This window comes from Scyliorhinus canicula, chromosome 17 (assembly GCF_902713615.1).
Source record: "Scyliorhinus canicula chromosome 17, sScyCan1.1, whole genome shotgun sequence".
NCBI lineage: Eukaryota > Metazoa > Chordata > Chondrichthyes > Carcharhiniformes > Scyliorhinidae > Scyliorhinus > Scyliorhinus canicula.
Genome location: NC_052162.1, coordinates 98,779,579 through 98,797,123, shown reverse-complemented (window position 1 = coordinate 98,797,123; position 17,545 = coordinate 98,779,579). Strand labels below are relative to the sequence as shown.

The following is a 17,545-nucleotide window of genomic DNA, read 5'->3' as shown; positions in this document are numbered from 1 at the left end:
GGGCTGGAGAATTCGGGCAGCCCCGGGGCCCGTTGAGTCGCGCCGGTCCTCGCCATTCTCCGAGGCGGGCGGCGCGATTCACGCCTCACCGACTTTTGGAGGGCCGGAGAATTCGGAGGATGGCAGGGGTGGGATTCACGTCGACCCCCGGCAATTCTCTGACCCGGTGGGGGGTTGGAGAATCGCGCCCTCTGTGTCCATTTTTAGTACATTCTAAGAAAGGTGTGGAGGCTTTAGAGAGGATGCAGAGACGATTAACAAGAATGGCTCGAGGGATGAGGAGAATCAGTTATATGATGAATTAGAGAGGCTTGGGTTATTCTCCCGAGAGATGAAAGGATTTGGAGGACATTCGATAGAGGTATTGAGGGGTCTGGGCAGAATTGATTGGGAGAATAGAGGAAAGCGATTGGAGATGATTGTCAAGTGAACCAAAGGTAAAATGAGGAAGAGCTGTTTTAACCGGTGGGCGATTAGATGCTGTGTAAGAGTGTGGGGGAAGCAGATTTATTCATGGCTTTCAAAGGAGAATTGGATAAGTCCCCGAAGAGAAAACAGCACTAGGTGAAAGGGCAGGGAGTAGGACTAGCTAAAAATTGCTCTGGCTGAGAGCCAGAAGAGACTTGATGGTCTGAAAGACCTGTCTCTGTGCTGTAATAATTCCATGATTCTATGAACAGGATGTACTGATACGGATGACAGACTGTAATAATAGTTATGGGGTACACATAGTAGGTCAGAACCCACATCTTGCCCAATATATTTCACTTCCCTTTTAACTACAGCTCAGCAAGACTAAATAATCATTGGATGCATTCAGCATAATGAACCAATGGGGCACATCACTGGATTCAATACCTTGCTTGATTGGAGACTGTGTATGTGTGTTTGCGTATCTCTGGGCTTGTGTTCCTATTTTGTGTGGGTGTCTGTACCTATGTTTCTCTGTACCTGTGTGCACAATATTATTTAAATAATAGCTGTAATCGTGCTGATTTAAACCTCATGAATATCCCGATGGCGGATGATTTTATATGTGAGCCAGTAAAAAATATTAAACATAAGAAATGTGAGGGGAAAGACAGCACGGGATATCCTGTCAATCTGTTTCGCTCTGTCCAAAAATCTCTGCCGGATGGACTCTGTGTCTCTAGGTGGTGGGTGTGGAGTGTTAAACGGGCTCGGTCCCTCCAGCTCGGCGCTGTCCTTCACTTGAACGCAATGGCCCAGGCCGTAACCATGGAAATAGAAGCGACTGTCCCTTTGGTGCTCCTCTTCTTGCTGTTCGCAAACAGAGGAAAAATATTCCATTAGGAGAGTGACTCCTCTTTGCTCATCATCATTCTGTACCAAGCATGGATCATATCCTCTTTCACTAGAGTGTACTAGACTTAACCTCACTCTTCACGATGGTCACTCTGTCCTGGCCTTTCTCTCACTCAGTTGGGAATTCACTATCAGTCATATCGACTCCCTCTCAAGTGGACACTCAGTCCTCGGTCCAAGGTGGATATTCAACCCTAGTCTTTCACTATGGCGAATGCTTTGTAATGAATTTATCCTCTCTCTAGCGTGCACCAGAGTTAACCTCGCTCTCCATGCTGGACACTCTTTTTGGTCCTGTCCTCTCTCTTTCTCCAGGATGGTCACTCATTTTGGTCCTTGTCCTCTCTCTTGAGGATGGTCACTACACCCTGACCTTGTCCTCTCTCTTGAGGATGGTCACTTTGCCCTGATCTTGTTCCCTCTCTCTAGGATGGTCACTCCACCTTGGCCTTGTCCTCTCTCCCTAGGATGGTCACTCAATTTTGACCTTGTCCTGTATCTCTAGGATGGTCACTATCATTCTCGTCCTCTCTCTCTAGGATTGTCATTCAGCCCTGGCCTTGTCATCCCTCCCTAGGATGTTCACTCAACCCTCGGCTTGTCCCGTTTCCCTCGGATGGTTACTTCATCCTGACCTTTTCCTCTCTCTCTAGGATGATCACTCTGTTTTGACCTTGTCCTCTCTCTAGGATGGTCACTCAGTTTGGATCTTGTCCTCTCTCTGTAGGATGGTCACTACAACCTGACCTTGTCCTGTCTCTGTTGGATGGTCACTAAGTCTTGGCTTTGTATTCTCCACAGAACTTTCCCACATTCTTCACACTGGATGAATTACTTTGAAGGATATTACCTGCAGCCCATTAACTATTTCAGTGTTACAGACATAGTTAGTTGACAGAACTAATAAAAGCCCCTTTTTAAAACCTTCCCAAACCTGGCAAATCTAGTGATTATGTTAATTTAAGAAGTGTGGCATTGTCCCAATGCGTTTTCAATCTCGTAACATGCACAGCATGCAAAGATGCTCCCGGAGGTTCTCTCGACTGTCACGATACAGCCACCTTCCTTTTCACATGGAATGGAGAATATTGGTTTCACAGTGACAGGCACATATCACAGACACAACATCACAAGTTTACCCTGAAGCCTAGGTTGCAGAACTGAGTTAGAGTCCCAAATGTTGGATCCCTGCTCCTCAGGCCATACTCAGGCCCCAGCGAATCACCACTTTCGGTTCGGCTGACCAGTCCCTGTCATAGACATGGCCCAGTGGAAACAAAATTAGAGAAAGTGGGAATTAAAGGAACCAAATAGAACAACCCAAATTAGAACAACAGTAATCTCATACCTTCTCCCAAACCACAATTATTGTCGAAGGAAGCACATATCCGACCAAACTGCCTCTTAATCCAAGGCATATAAAGAGAGGTTTTAGCACTGATGCATCTCATTTGACCCTTTCGTATGTTTAACCTGCTGGTTTACGGCAATATGGGAGGGGACAGTTTGTGTAGAACATTTCTCGGCAAAATATTACTGGGGCTGAGTTCATTGATCATCAATCAGACCCCACTTGAGAGGGAGCTCGTGTTCTGACATTACTGAAAATCATATAACCAATGGGCTAGGTTTTGCTGAACAAAATAATGGTGTTTGAACGACTCGATCCATTAATAATGCACAAATTATGCAACAACATGCAGCAAGGTTGAGAATTGTCAGAGGTTTCAGCTGCTTGGCTCTGTTCCGCAATTAACTTCATGAAAGTTACACCTCCTACTTCTCCTCCCTGTGATTTTCAGAAAGTCGCTGCATTTGTACATTAACTGCCCCATCCATCCACCACAGAAAGGTCAATCTGGTGGTTGATAGTCTTAACTGCATGAAAATTGTTAATGGCAGACAATCAGCCTCTCTGGCTCAGAAGGTGAACAATTAGAACTGTGGAGTGGCAATTCTCCAAATTTAAGTTGCTTTAGGAAACTGAAAATGTCAGAAACAGAGAAAATAGGATCAGGAATAGGTAATTTGGCCGATCAAGTCTGTTCTGTCATTCAATACAATCATGGCTGTTCCTCTGTCTTAACACCATACCCCTGCTTTCCTCACACCCCTTTAGAGTCCAGAAATCTATCGAGCTCCTTTTTAAATATATTCAGTGATTTTTACTTCCACAGTTTTCTGCGGTAGAGAATGCCACAGGATCACCATCCTCTGAGCGAAGAAATTTCTTCTTGCCAGAGGCCAAAATGGCCGACCCCATAATCGTAGACGGTGACCCTTTGTTCTGAATCCCCCAGACAGAGGAAACATCAGCCCAGCATCCAGTCTGCCCAGCCCCGTCAGAATTTGAATCAGATTTCCTCTCATTCATTGAAGCTCCATGAACATAGGCCTAGTCGACCCCCATCTCTCCTCATGTGACCATCCTGCCATCCCAGGAATCGGTCTGGTGAACATTCACTGCACTCCCTCTATGGCAAATGTAAGGAGAACGAAACGCCACACAATACACCTGATGTGGTCTCACCTATTTTATTATCTCAACAGAACGTGGCCTCGGTATTCTTCCCACCAAAGGCTCACCATCACTCATTCTGCAAGTTTAATATCGTAAACAAATAGACACTACGGAGGATTAAATGGGGCTGCAAGGGTCAAACAGTTAAGATCGAGAACCAACAAGACAAACTCAATCAACGTCTGGGATCGCACGATTCCAACTTACAATCCGTTGGCGTTTCTGTTTCTTTCGAAGCCGTATGAATTCCTTGTGTTGCCGGGACACAAAGTTGACTGCTGCATATTCAAGTAGGGCAGCAAAGACATAGAGAAGGCAGACAGCCATCCAAATATCAATAGCTTTAACGTAGGAGACCTGTCAGAACAAAGACTACCATTACACCTAGCTCACAATGGTTTGCACATTGTTATGCCAAGTACAGGCATGTAGATATTACAGAATGTTGAAGCTATTTTTTAAAGCCACATCTTTAAAGCTTGTAAAAGATGGAGGGATCACCAGACTACTCTTAAGGATTGAATCATAAAATCAGAAGGAGGCCATTCGGCCCATCGACTCTGCACTGACCCTCCGAAAGAACACCCCACTTAGGCCCACTCCCCACCCTATCCCTGTAACCTCGTAACTTCATCTCACCTACACATCTTTGGACACTTAGGGGCAATTTAGCATGGCCAATCCACCTAACCTGCACATCTTTGGACTGTGGGAGGAAACCTGAACACCTGGAGGAAATCCACACAGACACGGGGAGAATGTGCAAACTCCACACAGACAAGTCATCCAAGGACGGGATCAAACACGGGTCCCTGGCGCTATGAGGCAGCAGTGCTAACCACCATACCACCCTACTCCTCGTCTCCAGAGAGAACAGAAGAAACCATTATTGATTGATATGACCCATTGTAGCTCAGACACAAAGCTGAATGATACCTATCGACATCCCATTGTAATATGATGGTCTGTCTTTCACACACAAAGATTGTCTGAAACCATAGGAGATATGCGTGGAAAGTTCTTTACGCAAAGGGTGGTAGGTGCCTGGAACGCATTGCTGGCGGAGGTGGTAGAGGCGGGCACGATAGCGTCGTTTAAGATGTATCTAGACTGATACATGAATGGGCAGGGAGCAGAGGGATACAGATCCTTAGAAAATAGGTGACAGTTTTAGATAGAGGATCTGGATCGGCGCAGGCTTGGAGGGTCGAAGGCCCTGTTCCTGTGCTGTAATTTTTCTTTGTTCTCTGTTCTTTCTTATGTCCTGTTCACAAAAGCAGGACAAACCTGTAAGTTTATGCCGCTCAGTTGTTACGAGGACGTGCTTTATGAAGGTACGCAGAAAGTTAGGTATTTGAAAACCTGGGAGAGGAGTGCTGTGAACTTCCCACTCTACCACACACACACACACACACATGCATACCATTTTGAGTTTAGCTGGCTGAAGACTGGAGCTGTAAAATTTGTTTTACAGTTGGCATTGATATCGTATGATAAGGTAGGTACACAAATACTGGGGCAGTTCTGCAAGCAATGGTAGGACATCTCCCTGCAGAGACAGACTGTTGCTCTGCCTGAAGGGCTGCTTATTGGTGGTTCACCAGATGGATTTTAAACAGCAGACAGCTGTAATATTAAAACCGTCCAAAAAAGCCAGAGGCATGGGTCATGTGACATGTCACATTAATGGTTAATTGCAGCTCAACAATCAGTTCCTGTGCTTCTGGCCAGAATTCCATTTGTCTCCCTGAGGAGAGAGAGATGAGGTGCATATTAGTATCTTTTGTGGCATAATGAGTTTCGATCTCGCTCTCTTTTGTGATAGTTCAGGAACTGGATTCTTTACACTTTTATGCTGAAATCGGGCCCGCCGGCGGTTCAGCGATTCTTCGGGTCCCGAAAATCGACGTGATCGCAGAGTACGCCGCGCGGTTGAGGGCCCATTGACAGAGGCCTGCCCAGCGATCCTCCGCTCCCGACCAGCTGAGTTCCCGGCGGCGTGGAACTAACCATATCGGGATGATGGCGTGGTGGCTGGTGGGGGGGTATCGGACATCGGGGAGGGGGCCTTATAGCGGCCAGGGGTTAGATCCGCGCAGTTAGATGATCGGGCGCATGGCCGGTTGGGGGGGTCTAATTTTTGTGGCTGGCTCCGCGGTCCGAATCCGTCAGAGTCAAATGGTGGCACAGTGGTTAGCACTGCTACCTCACAGCGCCAGGGACCCTGGTTCAATTCTGGCCTTGGGTGATTGTCAGTGTTGAGTTTGCATTTTCATCCTGTGACTGCGTGGGTTTCGTCCGGGTGCTCCGGTTTCCTCTCACAGTCCAAAAGGCGTGCAGGCAAGGTGGGGTTATGGGGATTGGGAACAGGCGGGGGGAGAGGGGGTGGGGGGGGGGGGGGGGAGGGAGGAGAGGACATGGGTAGAGTGCTCTTTCAGAGAGCCGGTGCATGCTCAATGGGCCAAGTGGCTTCCTTCTGCATGTACGGATTCTATGGTTCTATGGAATAGCTGTGCTACTATTTGGGAAAATTGATCCGTTTGATTCAGAGATTGACAGTTGGGACAAACATGTGGAAAGGCTTCAATACATTTACGCTGCCAATGAAATAATGGCAGAAGACAATCAAAAAGTCATATAACTCCCAGCTTACGGCACAAAAACATATAACCTCATGAGAAGACTAACATCTCGGAGGTCCCGGACACTAAATCCTTTGATCGCCTTGTGAAATTATGAGAGACCACTACAATCCCCGGCCCTCATTATAATGCAATATTATAAATTGCATTCAGCCATTAGGGGTTATGGAGAAACCGTATCACTTCTTTAGCCAGACTTCAACAGATGGCTGAACATTTGCAAATTCAATCTGTCTCTGAGCGATATGTTATGTGACCGTTTGGTCTGCGGTATCAATAACTTGAATATTCAGCAGAAGTTGTTGGCAGAAACTAGAATATCCTTTCGCACAATGTTTGAGTTGGCTCCAGCAATTGAAAGTGCTCAACAAAGCACTTTTGAACTGCAGGACATGCAAAGCGAGGTGGATCGGTGATGGCGGAAAATGGTGACCACCCAAAGTACTCATAGTAATGGTGAGGCGGAGATTGAAAAAAAGGAAGAGTAACCGTCAGTCACAGGGTCTAGAGCAGGGGTGGGCAAACTTTTCCGTGCAAGGGCCACATTCAGAAATTCACAATTTTAAAGGGCCGCATAGTATATTAAGTAAAATAATTACTTTACCCGGTTATGATTCTGGGCGCCTCATATAGAACATAGAACAGTACAGCACAGAACAGGCCCTTCGGCCCTCGACGTTGTGCTGAGCAATGATCACCCTACTCAAGTCAACGTATCCACCCTATACCAGTAAGTAACCCAACAGCCCCCCCATTAACCTTAAAAAAAATAAAAAAATTTTAAAAAAAATTTTTAAAAAGTTTTTTTTTAATGACTTGGTGGGCCGCATAAAGACCTTTGGCGGGCCGCATGCGGCCCGCGGGCCGTAGTTTTCCCACCCCTGGTCTAGAGGCTTGTTATCGTTGTGGGGGAGACCATTCCCAAGACTCGCGCAAATGTAAAGAGTTCATTTGGTTCAGATGTAATGGAAAAGGCTATGTACAAGCCAGGTGCAAAGGACTGGATCCTCCAGTCCCTCAGCCGCATGGTTCTTGGCGGTGTGCCATTTGCTGGTGGTGGGATTCCATATGCAGTTTGTCAATGGGATTTCCCATTGAAACCACCCCACATCACCGGAAAACCCACTTGTGGGGTGTGCTGCCAGCAGGAAAAGAGAAATGCAACGACCGAGAATTCCGACCAGAATCAGACAAACTAGTCCCCAAAAAAACCCGTCAGCAATGCTAGTGGAAGACCCGGAAAAGAAGTCTGGAATTTATAAGCCTAACATGGTAGAGTTAAGCACGAGACCCACCATTGAAATTGTTCTTATTGTGAACGTGAATATTAAATATGGAGTTTGACGCAGATGCTGCTGCCATGGTGGGAGGGTTGCAATCATTGAGTCTCAGCAGTACAACGGTGACTTTAGTCACCTATACTAGTGAGGCCCTGAAGATAATAGGCACGGCATTAATACCAGTATCATATCAACAAGTCTGTTCAGCTGCCTTTAATCGTAAATGGACAGAGTCCAAGCCTCATAGGGCAAGATTGGCTGAAGAAAATCAGGCTAAATTGGCTGTAGATGATCAGCATTTTGGATGGGGTTTTCCCAGAAACTTCTATGCAAGAACAAAGAACAAAGAAAATTACAGCAGAGGAACAGGCCCTTCGGCCTTCCCAGCCTGCGCCGATCCAGATCCTTTATCTAAACCTGTTGCCTATTTTCCAAGGATCAACTTCACTCTGTTCCCGCCCGTTCATATACCTGTCTAGATGCCTCTTAAATGATGCTATCGTGCCCGCCTCTACCACTTCCACTGGCAAAGCATTCCAGGCACCCACCACCCTCTGCGTAAAAAACTTTCCACGCACATCTCCCTTAAACTTTCCCCCTCTCACCTTGAAATGGTGACCCCTTGTAATTGACACCCCCACTCTTGGAAAAAGCTTGTTGCTATCCACCCTGTCCATACCTCTGATAATTTTGTAGACCTCAATCAGGTCTCCCCTCAACCTCCGGCTTTCCAATGAAAAACAATCCTAATCTACTCAACCTTTCTTCATAGCTAGCACCCTCCATACCAGGCAACATCCTGGTGAACCTCCTCTGCACCCTCTCTAAAACATCCACATCCTTCTGGTAATGTGGCGACCAGAACTGCACACAGTATTCCAAATGTGGCCTAACCAAAGTCCTATACAACTGTAACATGATCTGCCGGCTCTTGTACTCAATACCCCGTCCGATGAAGGCAAGCATGCTGTATGCCTTCTTGACCACTCTGTCGACCTGCGTTGCCACCTTCAGGGTACAATGGACCTGAACTCCCAGATCTCTCTGTACATCAATTTTCCCCAGGACTCTTCCTTTGACCGTATAGTCCGCTCTTGAATTAGATCTTCCAAAATGCATCACCTCGCATTTGCCTGGATTGAACTCCATCTGCCATTTCTCTGCCCAACTCTCCAATCTATCTATATTTTGCTGTATTCTCTGACAGTCCGCCTTGCTATCTGCAACTCCACCAATCTTAGTATCATCTGCAAACTTGCTCATCAGACCACCTATACCTTTGTCCGGATCATTTATGTATATCACAAACAACAGTGGTCTGAGCATGGATCCCTGTGGAACACCACTAGTCACCTTTCTCCATTTTGATACACTCCCTTCCACCACTACTCTCTGTCTCCTGTTGCCCAGCCAGTTCTTTATCCATCTAGCTAGTACACCCTGAAACCCATACGACTTCACTTTTTCCATCAACCTGCCATGGGAAACTTTATCAAATGCTTTACTGAAGTTCATGTATATAGAACATAGAACAGTACAGCACAGAACAGGCCCTTTGGCCCTCAATGTTGTGCCGAGCCATGATCACCCTACTCAAACCCACGTATCCACCCTATACCCGTAACCCAACAACCTCCCCCTTAACCTTACTTTTATTAGGACACTACGGGCAATTTAGCATGGCCAATCCACCTAACCCGCACATCTTTGGACTGTGGGAGGAAACCGGAGCACCCGGAGGAAACCCACGCACACAGGGGGAGGACGTGCAGACTCCACACAGACAGTGACCCAGCCGGGAATCGAACCTGGGACCCTGGAGCTGTGAAGCATTTATGCTAACCACCATGCTACCCTGCTGCCCCTATATGACATCTACAGCCCTTCCCACATCAATTAGCTTTGTCGCTTCCGCAAAGAATTCTATTAGGTTTGTAAGACATGACCTTCCCTGCACAAAACCATGCTGCCTATCACTGATAAGTCTATTTTCTTCCAAATGTGAATAGATCCTATCCCTCAGTATCTTCTCCAACAGTTTGCCTACCACTGACGTCAAGCTCACAGGTCTATAATTCCCTGGATTATCCCTGCTATCCTTCTTAACCAAAGGGACAACATCAGCAATTCTCCAGTCCTCCGGGACCTCACCCGTGCTCAAGGATGCTGCAAAGATAACTGTTAAGGCCCCCGTCCCTCGCTTCCCTCAGTAACCTGAGATAGATCTCATACGGTCCTGTTGACTTGTCCACCTTAATGCCTTTTAGAATACCCCAAACCTCCCCCTTCCTTATGCCGACATGACCTAGAGTATTTAAACATCAATCCCAAGCCTCAACATCCATCATGTCCCTCTCCTTGGTGAGTACTCATTACGAATCTCACCCATTTCCTCTGAGTCCACGCATAAATTCCCTCTTTTGTCTTTGAGTGGGCCAATCCTTTCTCTAGTTATCCTCTTGCTCCTTATATACGAATACAAGTCTTTGGGATTTTCCTTAACCCTGTTAGCCAAAGATATTTCATAACCCCTTTTAGCCCTCATTATTGCGCGTTTGAGATTTGTCCTACTTTCCCGATATTCCTCCAGAGCTTCATCAGTTTTGAGTTGCCTCGATCTGATGTATGCTTCCTTTTTCATCTTAGCTAGTCTCACAATTCCACCCGTCATCCGTGGTTCCCTAATCTTGCCATTTCTATCTCTCATTTTCACAGGGACATGTCTTTCCTGCACTCTAATCAACCTTTCCTTAAAAGACTCCCACAGTTCAAATGTGGATTTACCCTTAAACAGCTGCTCCCAATCCACATTCCCTAGTTCCTGCCCAATGTTGTTATACTCTGCCTTTCCCCAATTTAGTACTCTTCCTTTCGGACCACTCTCGTCTTTGTCCATGAGTATTCTAAAACTTACGGAATTGTGATCGCTATTCCCAAAGTAATTGTCGACTGAAACGTCAACCATCTGGCCGGGATCATTCCCCAATACCAGGTCCAGTATGGCCCCTTCACGAGTTGGACTATTTACATACTGCTCTAAAAAACTCTCCTGGATGCTCCTTACAAATTCTGCTCCATCTACACCTCCAACACTACATGAGTCCCATTCAATGTTGGGGAAGTTAAAATCTCCCATCATAACCACCCTATTGCTCCTACATTGTTCTATAATCTGTCTACATATTTGTACCTCTACTTCACGCTCGCTTTTGGGAGGCCTATAGTAAAGTCCCAACAATGTTACTGCACCCTTCCTATTTCTTAGCTCTATCCATATTGCCTCAGTGCTCAAATCCTCCATCGTGCCCTCCTTAATCACAGCTGTGATATTATCTCTGAGCAGTAATGCAACTCCTCCACCCCTTTTACCTCCCTCTCTATCCCTCCTGAAGCAGCTATACCCTGGGATATTTAGTTGCCAGTCTTGCCCATCCCTCAACCAAGTCTCAGTAATACCAATAACATCATATTCCCAGGTACTAATCCAAGCCCTAAATTCATCTGCCTTACCTGCTACACTTCTCGCATTAAAACAAATGCATCTCAGACCACCAGTCCCTTTGCATTCATCATCTCTTCCCTGTCTACTCTATCCCTTAGTCACATTGAGTTTATTATCCAGTACCTTACTGGCTTTAGTTACTGCCTCTTTACTGGCCTCTAACTTCCTAATCTGGTTCCCATCTCCCTGTCACATTAGTTTAAAACCTCCACAACAGTGTTAGCAAAAGCACCCCCGAGGACATTGGTCCCAGTCCTGCCCAGGTGTAGACCATCCGATTTGTAATGGTCCCACCGCCCCCAGAACCAGTTCCCAAAAATCTGAACCCCTCCCTCCTGCATCATCTCTCAAGCCACGTATTCATTCTGACTATTCTTAACTTTCTGCTCTGACTGTTTCGTGGCACTGGCAGCAATCCTGAGATTACTCCCTTTGAGGTCCTACTTTTTAACTTATCTCCTAATTCCCTAAATTCTGATTGTAGGACCTCATCCCGTTTTTTACCTATATCGTTGGTGCCTATATGCACCACGACAACTGGCTGTTCACCCTCCCCCTTTAGTATGTCCTGCAGCTGATCGGAGATATCCCTGACCCGTGCACCCGGGAGGCAACATCCCATTCGGGAGTCTCGTTTTCGACCACAGAAACGCCTGTCTACTCCCCTTACAATTGAATCCCCTATGACTATAGCCCTGCCAGTCTTTTTCCCTCCCTTCTGTGCAGCAGAGCCAGCCACAGTGCCATGAGCCTGGCTACTACTGCCTTCTCCTGGTGCATCATCTCCCCCAACAGTATCCAAAACGGTATACCTGTTTTGGAGGGAGATGACCGCAGGGGACACCTGCACTGCCTTCCTGCTCTTTCTCTGCCTTTTGGTCACCCATTCCCTGTCTCCCTCACCAATCCTAATCTGCGGTGTGACCAACTCACTGAACGTGCTATCCACGACCTCCCCAGCATCGCAGATGCTCCAAAGTGAGTCCATCCGCAGCTCCAGAGCCATCATGCAGTCTAACAAGTACCAGGAAGTTTTCCAGACACAGCTAGGATCCATAAAAGGGGTGAAGCCAAAATCTACATAAGAGCCTGATGGAACACCAAGATTTCTTAGAGCCTGACCAGTGCCCTATGTCCTGCATCAAAAAGCTGAAGTGCAGCTGAAACATCTGGAAGACATGGGGGTAATCACTCCAGAACAGTTCTCTGAGTGGGCAGCACCAATGGTCTCAGTGTTACAGCCTGACCGTATAGTAAGGATTTGCAGCAGGTACAAGATGACTGGGAACAGGACTGCTAAAGTAGATAGATATTCCGAGGATTGAGGACCTCTACATGGAAATTGGCAGGAGGCCTCAGCTGCACTAAATTGGATCTAAGCCATGCATACCAGCAGCTTGAGTTGGAGGAAGAATCAAGGAAATTCACCACCATAAACACAGACAAAGGCTTATTCCAAGATATCTAAAGATGTGCAGGTCAGGTGGATTGGTCATGATAAATTGCCCCATAGTGTCCATAGGTTAGGTGGGGTTACTGGATTACAGGAATAGGATGGGGGAGTAACCCTATATGGGGGGCTCTTTCAGAGAGTTGGTGCAGTCTCTGTGGGTTGAATGGCCTCCTTCTCCACTAGGGATCTTATGATTCCAACATACGAGGATTCATAGAAACAGAAGAAAGTAGGAGTAGGAGGAAGCCATTCAACCCTTCAAGCCTGCTCTGCCATTCATTATGATCATGGCTAATCATCCAACTTAAAAGCCTAATTCCACTTTCCCCCATATCATTTGATCCCCTTCACTCTAAGTGCTATATCTAATTGCTTCATAAAACCATACAATGATTTGGACTCAACCACTTCCTGCGGTAACGAATTCTACAGGCTGGCTGAAGAACTTTCTCCTCATCTCTTTCCTAAATGGTCTATCCCGTATCCACAGACTCTCAGCTCTGATTCTGGACACACCCACCATCAGAACATCCTTCCTGCATCGACCCTGTCCAGTCCTGTTAGAATTTTATAGGTTTCGCTGAGATTCTCCCTTCATTCTTCTGAACTCCAGTGAATACAAGAACAAAGAACAAAGAAAAGTACGGCACAGGAACAGGCCCTTTGGCCCTCCAAGCCCATGCCGACCATCCTAACTGATTCAATCTCTCACCATACGAAAGTCCTGACATCCCAGGAATCAGTCTGGTAAACCTTCTCTGCACTCCTTCTATAGCTAGAACACCCTTCCTCAGATAAGTAGACCAAATGTGGCCTCATCAAGGCCCTGTATAATTGCTGTAAGACATCCCTGCTCCTGTATTCGAATCCTCTCGCAGTGAAGTCCAGCATACCATTTGCCTTCTTTACTGCCTGATGCACCTGCATGCTTACCTTCAGTAACTGGTCTGTGAGAACACCCAGGTCTTGTTGCATGTTCCCCTCTCCTAATTTTGGGACATTCAGATAATAGTGTACCTTCCCATTTTTGCTCCCAAAGTGGATAACCTTGTATTTATCCAAGTTATACTGCATCTGCCATTCCTTTGCCCACTCACCTAACTTATCCAAATCACACTGAAGATTCTCTGCATCTTCTTCACAGCTTTCCCTTCAGTATTTCATGTGCCTGTGCTATATTTGAGTGCACGATGGAGAGCCTTTTACAGGGGATCCCAAAAGGTTATCGTGTATCTAGATCAGGGGTGGGCAAACTTTTCCGTGCAAGGGCCACATTCAGAAATTCACAATTTTAAAGGGCCGCATAGTATATTAAGTAAAATAATTACTTCACCCGGTTATGATTCTGGGCGCCTCATATAGAACATAGAACAGTACAGCACAGAACAGGCCCTTCGGCCCTCGATGTTGTGCCGAGCAATGACCACCCTACTCAAGTCAACGTATCCACCCTATACCAGTAAGTAACCCAACAGCCCCCCCATTAACCTTAAAAAAATAATTAAAAATTAAAAAAAAAAAGATTTTTTGAAAATTTTTTTTTTTTTTTTAATGACTTGGTGGGCCGCATAAAGACCTTTGGCGGGCCGCATGCGGCCCGCGGGCCGTAGTTTGCCCACCCCTGATCTAGATGATGTCCTATGAACGGGAGCAACACCCAAAGTGCATAATGTCAATCTGGAAGAAGTCCTCAGGAATGTTCAAAGAAGCTGGTATATGTCTAAAATACGCGAAGTGCATGTTTCAGACCGAAGAGGTCACATATTTAGATTTTAAAGTTGATGTAAAAGGCTCACATCCACTCTAGGACAAGGAAAATATAATTAAAAGTGTGTTAGCACAAAGAAATTTGAATGAGTTGACATCCTTGTTTGGGATGGTCAACTACTATGGTTGTTTTCTTACCCAACTTGTCAACAATTTGGCGCCCCTGCACCAACTTTTGAAAACGCAGCAATGATAAAAGTGGGAAGATTCCCAGAGAAAATCTTTTGACCAAGTGAAACAAAACCTAGAATTATTGACCATACTTGTCCACTTTAACCCAGATAAACCATCACCTTATGGCATAGTGGCGGTATTTTCACATAAGATGGTGTGGAGCGACCTGTCACCATTGTGTGCAGAACTTTGTCGGATACCGAAAGGAAGAATTCACAGATAGACGAAGAAGGTTTGGCAGTCATGCATTGCTACCACACCCTGAGCCCAGTGCATGGTCAGTTTCCAGCCCTACAGACCCTCGAGACCCAACACACGTGAATTAACCAATAATTTGTGTGTATTTTCCTGAGATCTTTAGCCCTTAGCTACCCCAATGAGTTACAGGCACCAGATCTATAAGTAAAACATTAAAAAACTGTTTCATTATAACAAGGAAAAAGATGAATATATAATGGAAAGAATGGAACAATGGTGCCCAAACCCCATCCCACCCTCCACCTAGACATACATCAGACAAACATACGGTAAGGGTAGGGAAAGGATTGAAAAGAACAGGGATTAAACGGCGTGAGATGGTTCTTTGCTGCCGAGGTATCGGTCTTTGTCGTCAGTGATCTTCTAATGGTGGTCTTCAACCAGAACCTGCAAGCTGTAGAAGGCTCTCTGGAAAGTCACTTTCACTTTTACTAATATGGGTCTTCACATGGAGAATTCCCCCTCTGAGGTCTGTGCAATTCTAACCTGTGTCTACCAGATGGACAATCAGCCTCATTGACTTCAACTACAGTTCTCAGCATGAGGGTTTTAAGTAGGCTTTTAAACAGCCCCTCTCCTTGATCTAAACCCTCAGGAAGAATCCAACAGCGGAGAGAGGATTTGTAGCACTGGCTTCACAGCTCTTAATCAGGATAGAAATGCCTACTTGCCCACAGCTCCTCTCCTCTCATAGCTCACTTTCACAGGCTAGCTGAAGGCATTTAAATCGGCAAGCCTTTCAAACGAAGCTTTCACACTTTCACGGACCTGGCTGGAGACATTTGAGGCAGAGGTTACTTCCCCATGCTGGCTGGATCAATTAAAACTGCCCGGCCGGGAGCTGATAAAGAGAGACTCGACTGGCTGTATGTTGCTTCCTGGGATTTCACAGAACTGAAAACAAAATAGAGCTGGCCTGGATTTTCCTGAATCTTCTGGCAACTCTCTGACAAGCTCGTTCAATCCCAAACAAGAACAGAAGATATCCCACAGTTTCAGAGGCACCAATTGGCAGCTTTCCAAGTCCATCAAAATGACATCACAGGCTATGCCACAGAACAACAAGGGAAGATCTGGGCCAGTACATTAGGCCAGGGGTGTTTTCAGTTTGACCAAAGTCTGCAGGTTTGAAGTGAAAAACTGCAATGTTGCAGGGACAGGGATTAAAAAGAGAAACACGAAACAGACACAGATTTAACAAGATCGTCACAGTATGCTGTCAAGAAATTCCATCAGTATATTTATGGCCGCCACTTCACCATCGTCTCAGATCATAAGCTGTTACTTGGGCTTTTCACGAGGATAAACACATTCCTTTGATGGCCTTGGCCAAGGTACAAAGATGGGTATTAATGTTGGCTGTGTATTGTTACACTTTTCAACGCAGGCCAGGTACACAGATCTCAAATGCTGATGTTTTAAGCCGGCTTCCACTTCTACAATATGGTATCTGTGCCTCCCATTCCACAGGAAATCTCCTGGCTCTGAATTATCTCAACATTCTACCCATTTCGTCGTTCCATGTCAAGACGTGGACTGACATGGACCCGGTTTTATCGAAGGCAATAAAAGATGGTTCTAACTCTCTGCCAGTTTCTTAAGACAGAGCAAGTCAGACCCTACATGGGCAGCATGGTAGCATAGTGGTTATCACAAATGCTTCACCGCTCCAGGGTCCCAGGTTCGATTCCCGGCGTGGAGCGGAGTCTGCACATTCTCCCCGTGTGTTTCTCCCCGTGGGTTTCCTTTAGGTGCTCTAGTTTCCTCCCACAGTCCAAAGGTGTGCAGGTTAGGTAGATTGGCCATGCTAAATTGCCCTTAGTGTCCAAATTGCCCTTTGTGTTAGGTGGGGTTACTGGGTTATGGGGATAGGGTGGAGGTGTGGGCTTGGGTAGGGTGCTCTTTCCAAGAGCTGGTGCAGATCGATGGGCCGCATGCCCTCCTTCTGCACTGTAAATTCTATGAAATTCTATTCTATGAAATCTGCTCACAGCAAAGGGATGAAATTAGCTGTGAAGATGGGCCCTTTTGTATGGGGTGGGGCAAAGTGACAGTGTCACCCACTTCTCCAGCAGTTGCAGCCTGGCCAAACCAAGATGAAGATGTTGATAGGGAGCTATATTTGGTGGCCAGGGGTAGACAAAGAAATACAGAGTGTAGTCAGCCTTTGTGCACATTGAGAGATGCAACAGACCCTTCCTCCCATAGCTAAGGTATATCCTTGGGAGTGGCAAGGTCCAACAGCAACAACGTGCTGAATGATAAAACAAGTTGGATGTTTTCACCTTGGAATATCATTGGTTGATCTTGTACTGACCTTTGGGAGTGAGGCCCTGGAGCCTGAACTCTGTGTCGTCATGGTGAGGACTGTGGTGATCCCAAGGCCAACCCGTGCTGGTGCAGCATCCATGTTGATCCAGAAGGAGACCCAGGACAGAATGACGATTAGGAGACTGGGGATGTACATCTGGATAAGGTAATAGCCCATCTGCCTCTCCAAGTGGAATTTGACCTGAATGCAGGTGAATGTGCCTGTGGGGCACAAAGAAACACCATTCAGCAATAGTACAATATAGCTCAACACCTCATCGTCAACCAGGTCACAGGCTGAACCATCTATTC

General features: G+C 46.2%; 1 protein-coding gene across 2 annotated transcripts in view; it reads right to left on the bottom strand.

Moving 5' to 3' along the window:
* Positions 1-94: 94 nt before the first annotated feature.
* The window catches only part of LOC119952362 (glycine receptor subunit alpha-4-like), a 101,909-nt gene continuing 84,458 nt past the window's right edge, over positions 95-17,545 (bottom strand). The window contains exons 7-10 of one of the 2 annotated variants that reach the window (XM_038776056.1): positions 17,241-17,455; positions 4,055-4,204; positions 2,466-2,576; positions 95-1,281 (exon numbers count right to left, since the gene is read on the bottom strand). In XM_038776056.1, coding sequence (XP_038631984.1) covers positions 997-1,281; positions 2,466-2,576; positions 4,055-4,204; positions 17,241-17,455 — 761 coding nt within the window. In that variant the 3' untranslated portion in view covers positions 95-996. The remainder of the gene's footprint in view (positions 1,282-2,465; positions 2,577-4,054; positions 4,205-17,240; positions 17,456-17,545) is intronic. The other variant, XM_038776057.1, reaches the window with a different exon arrangement.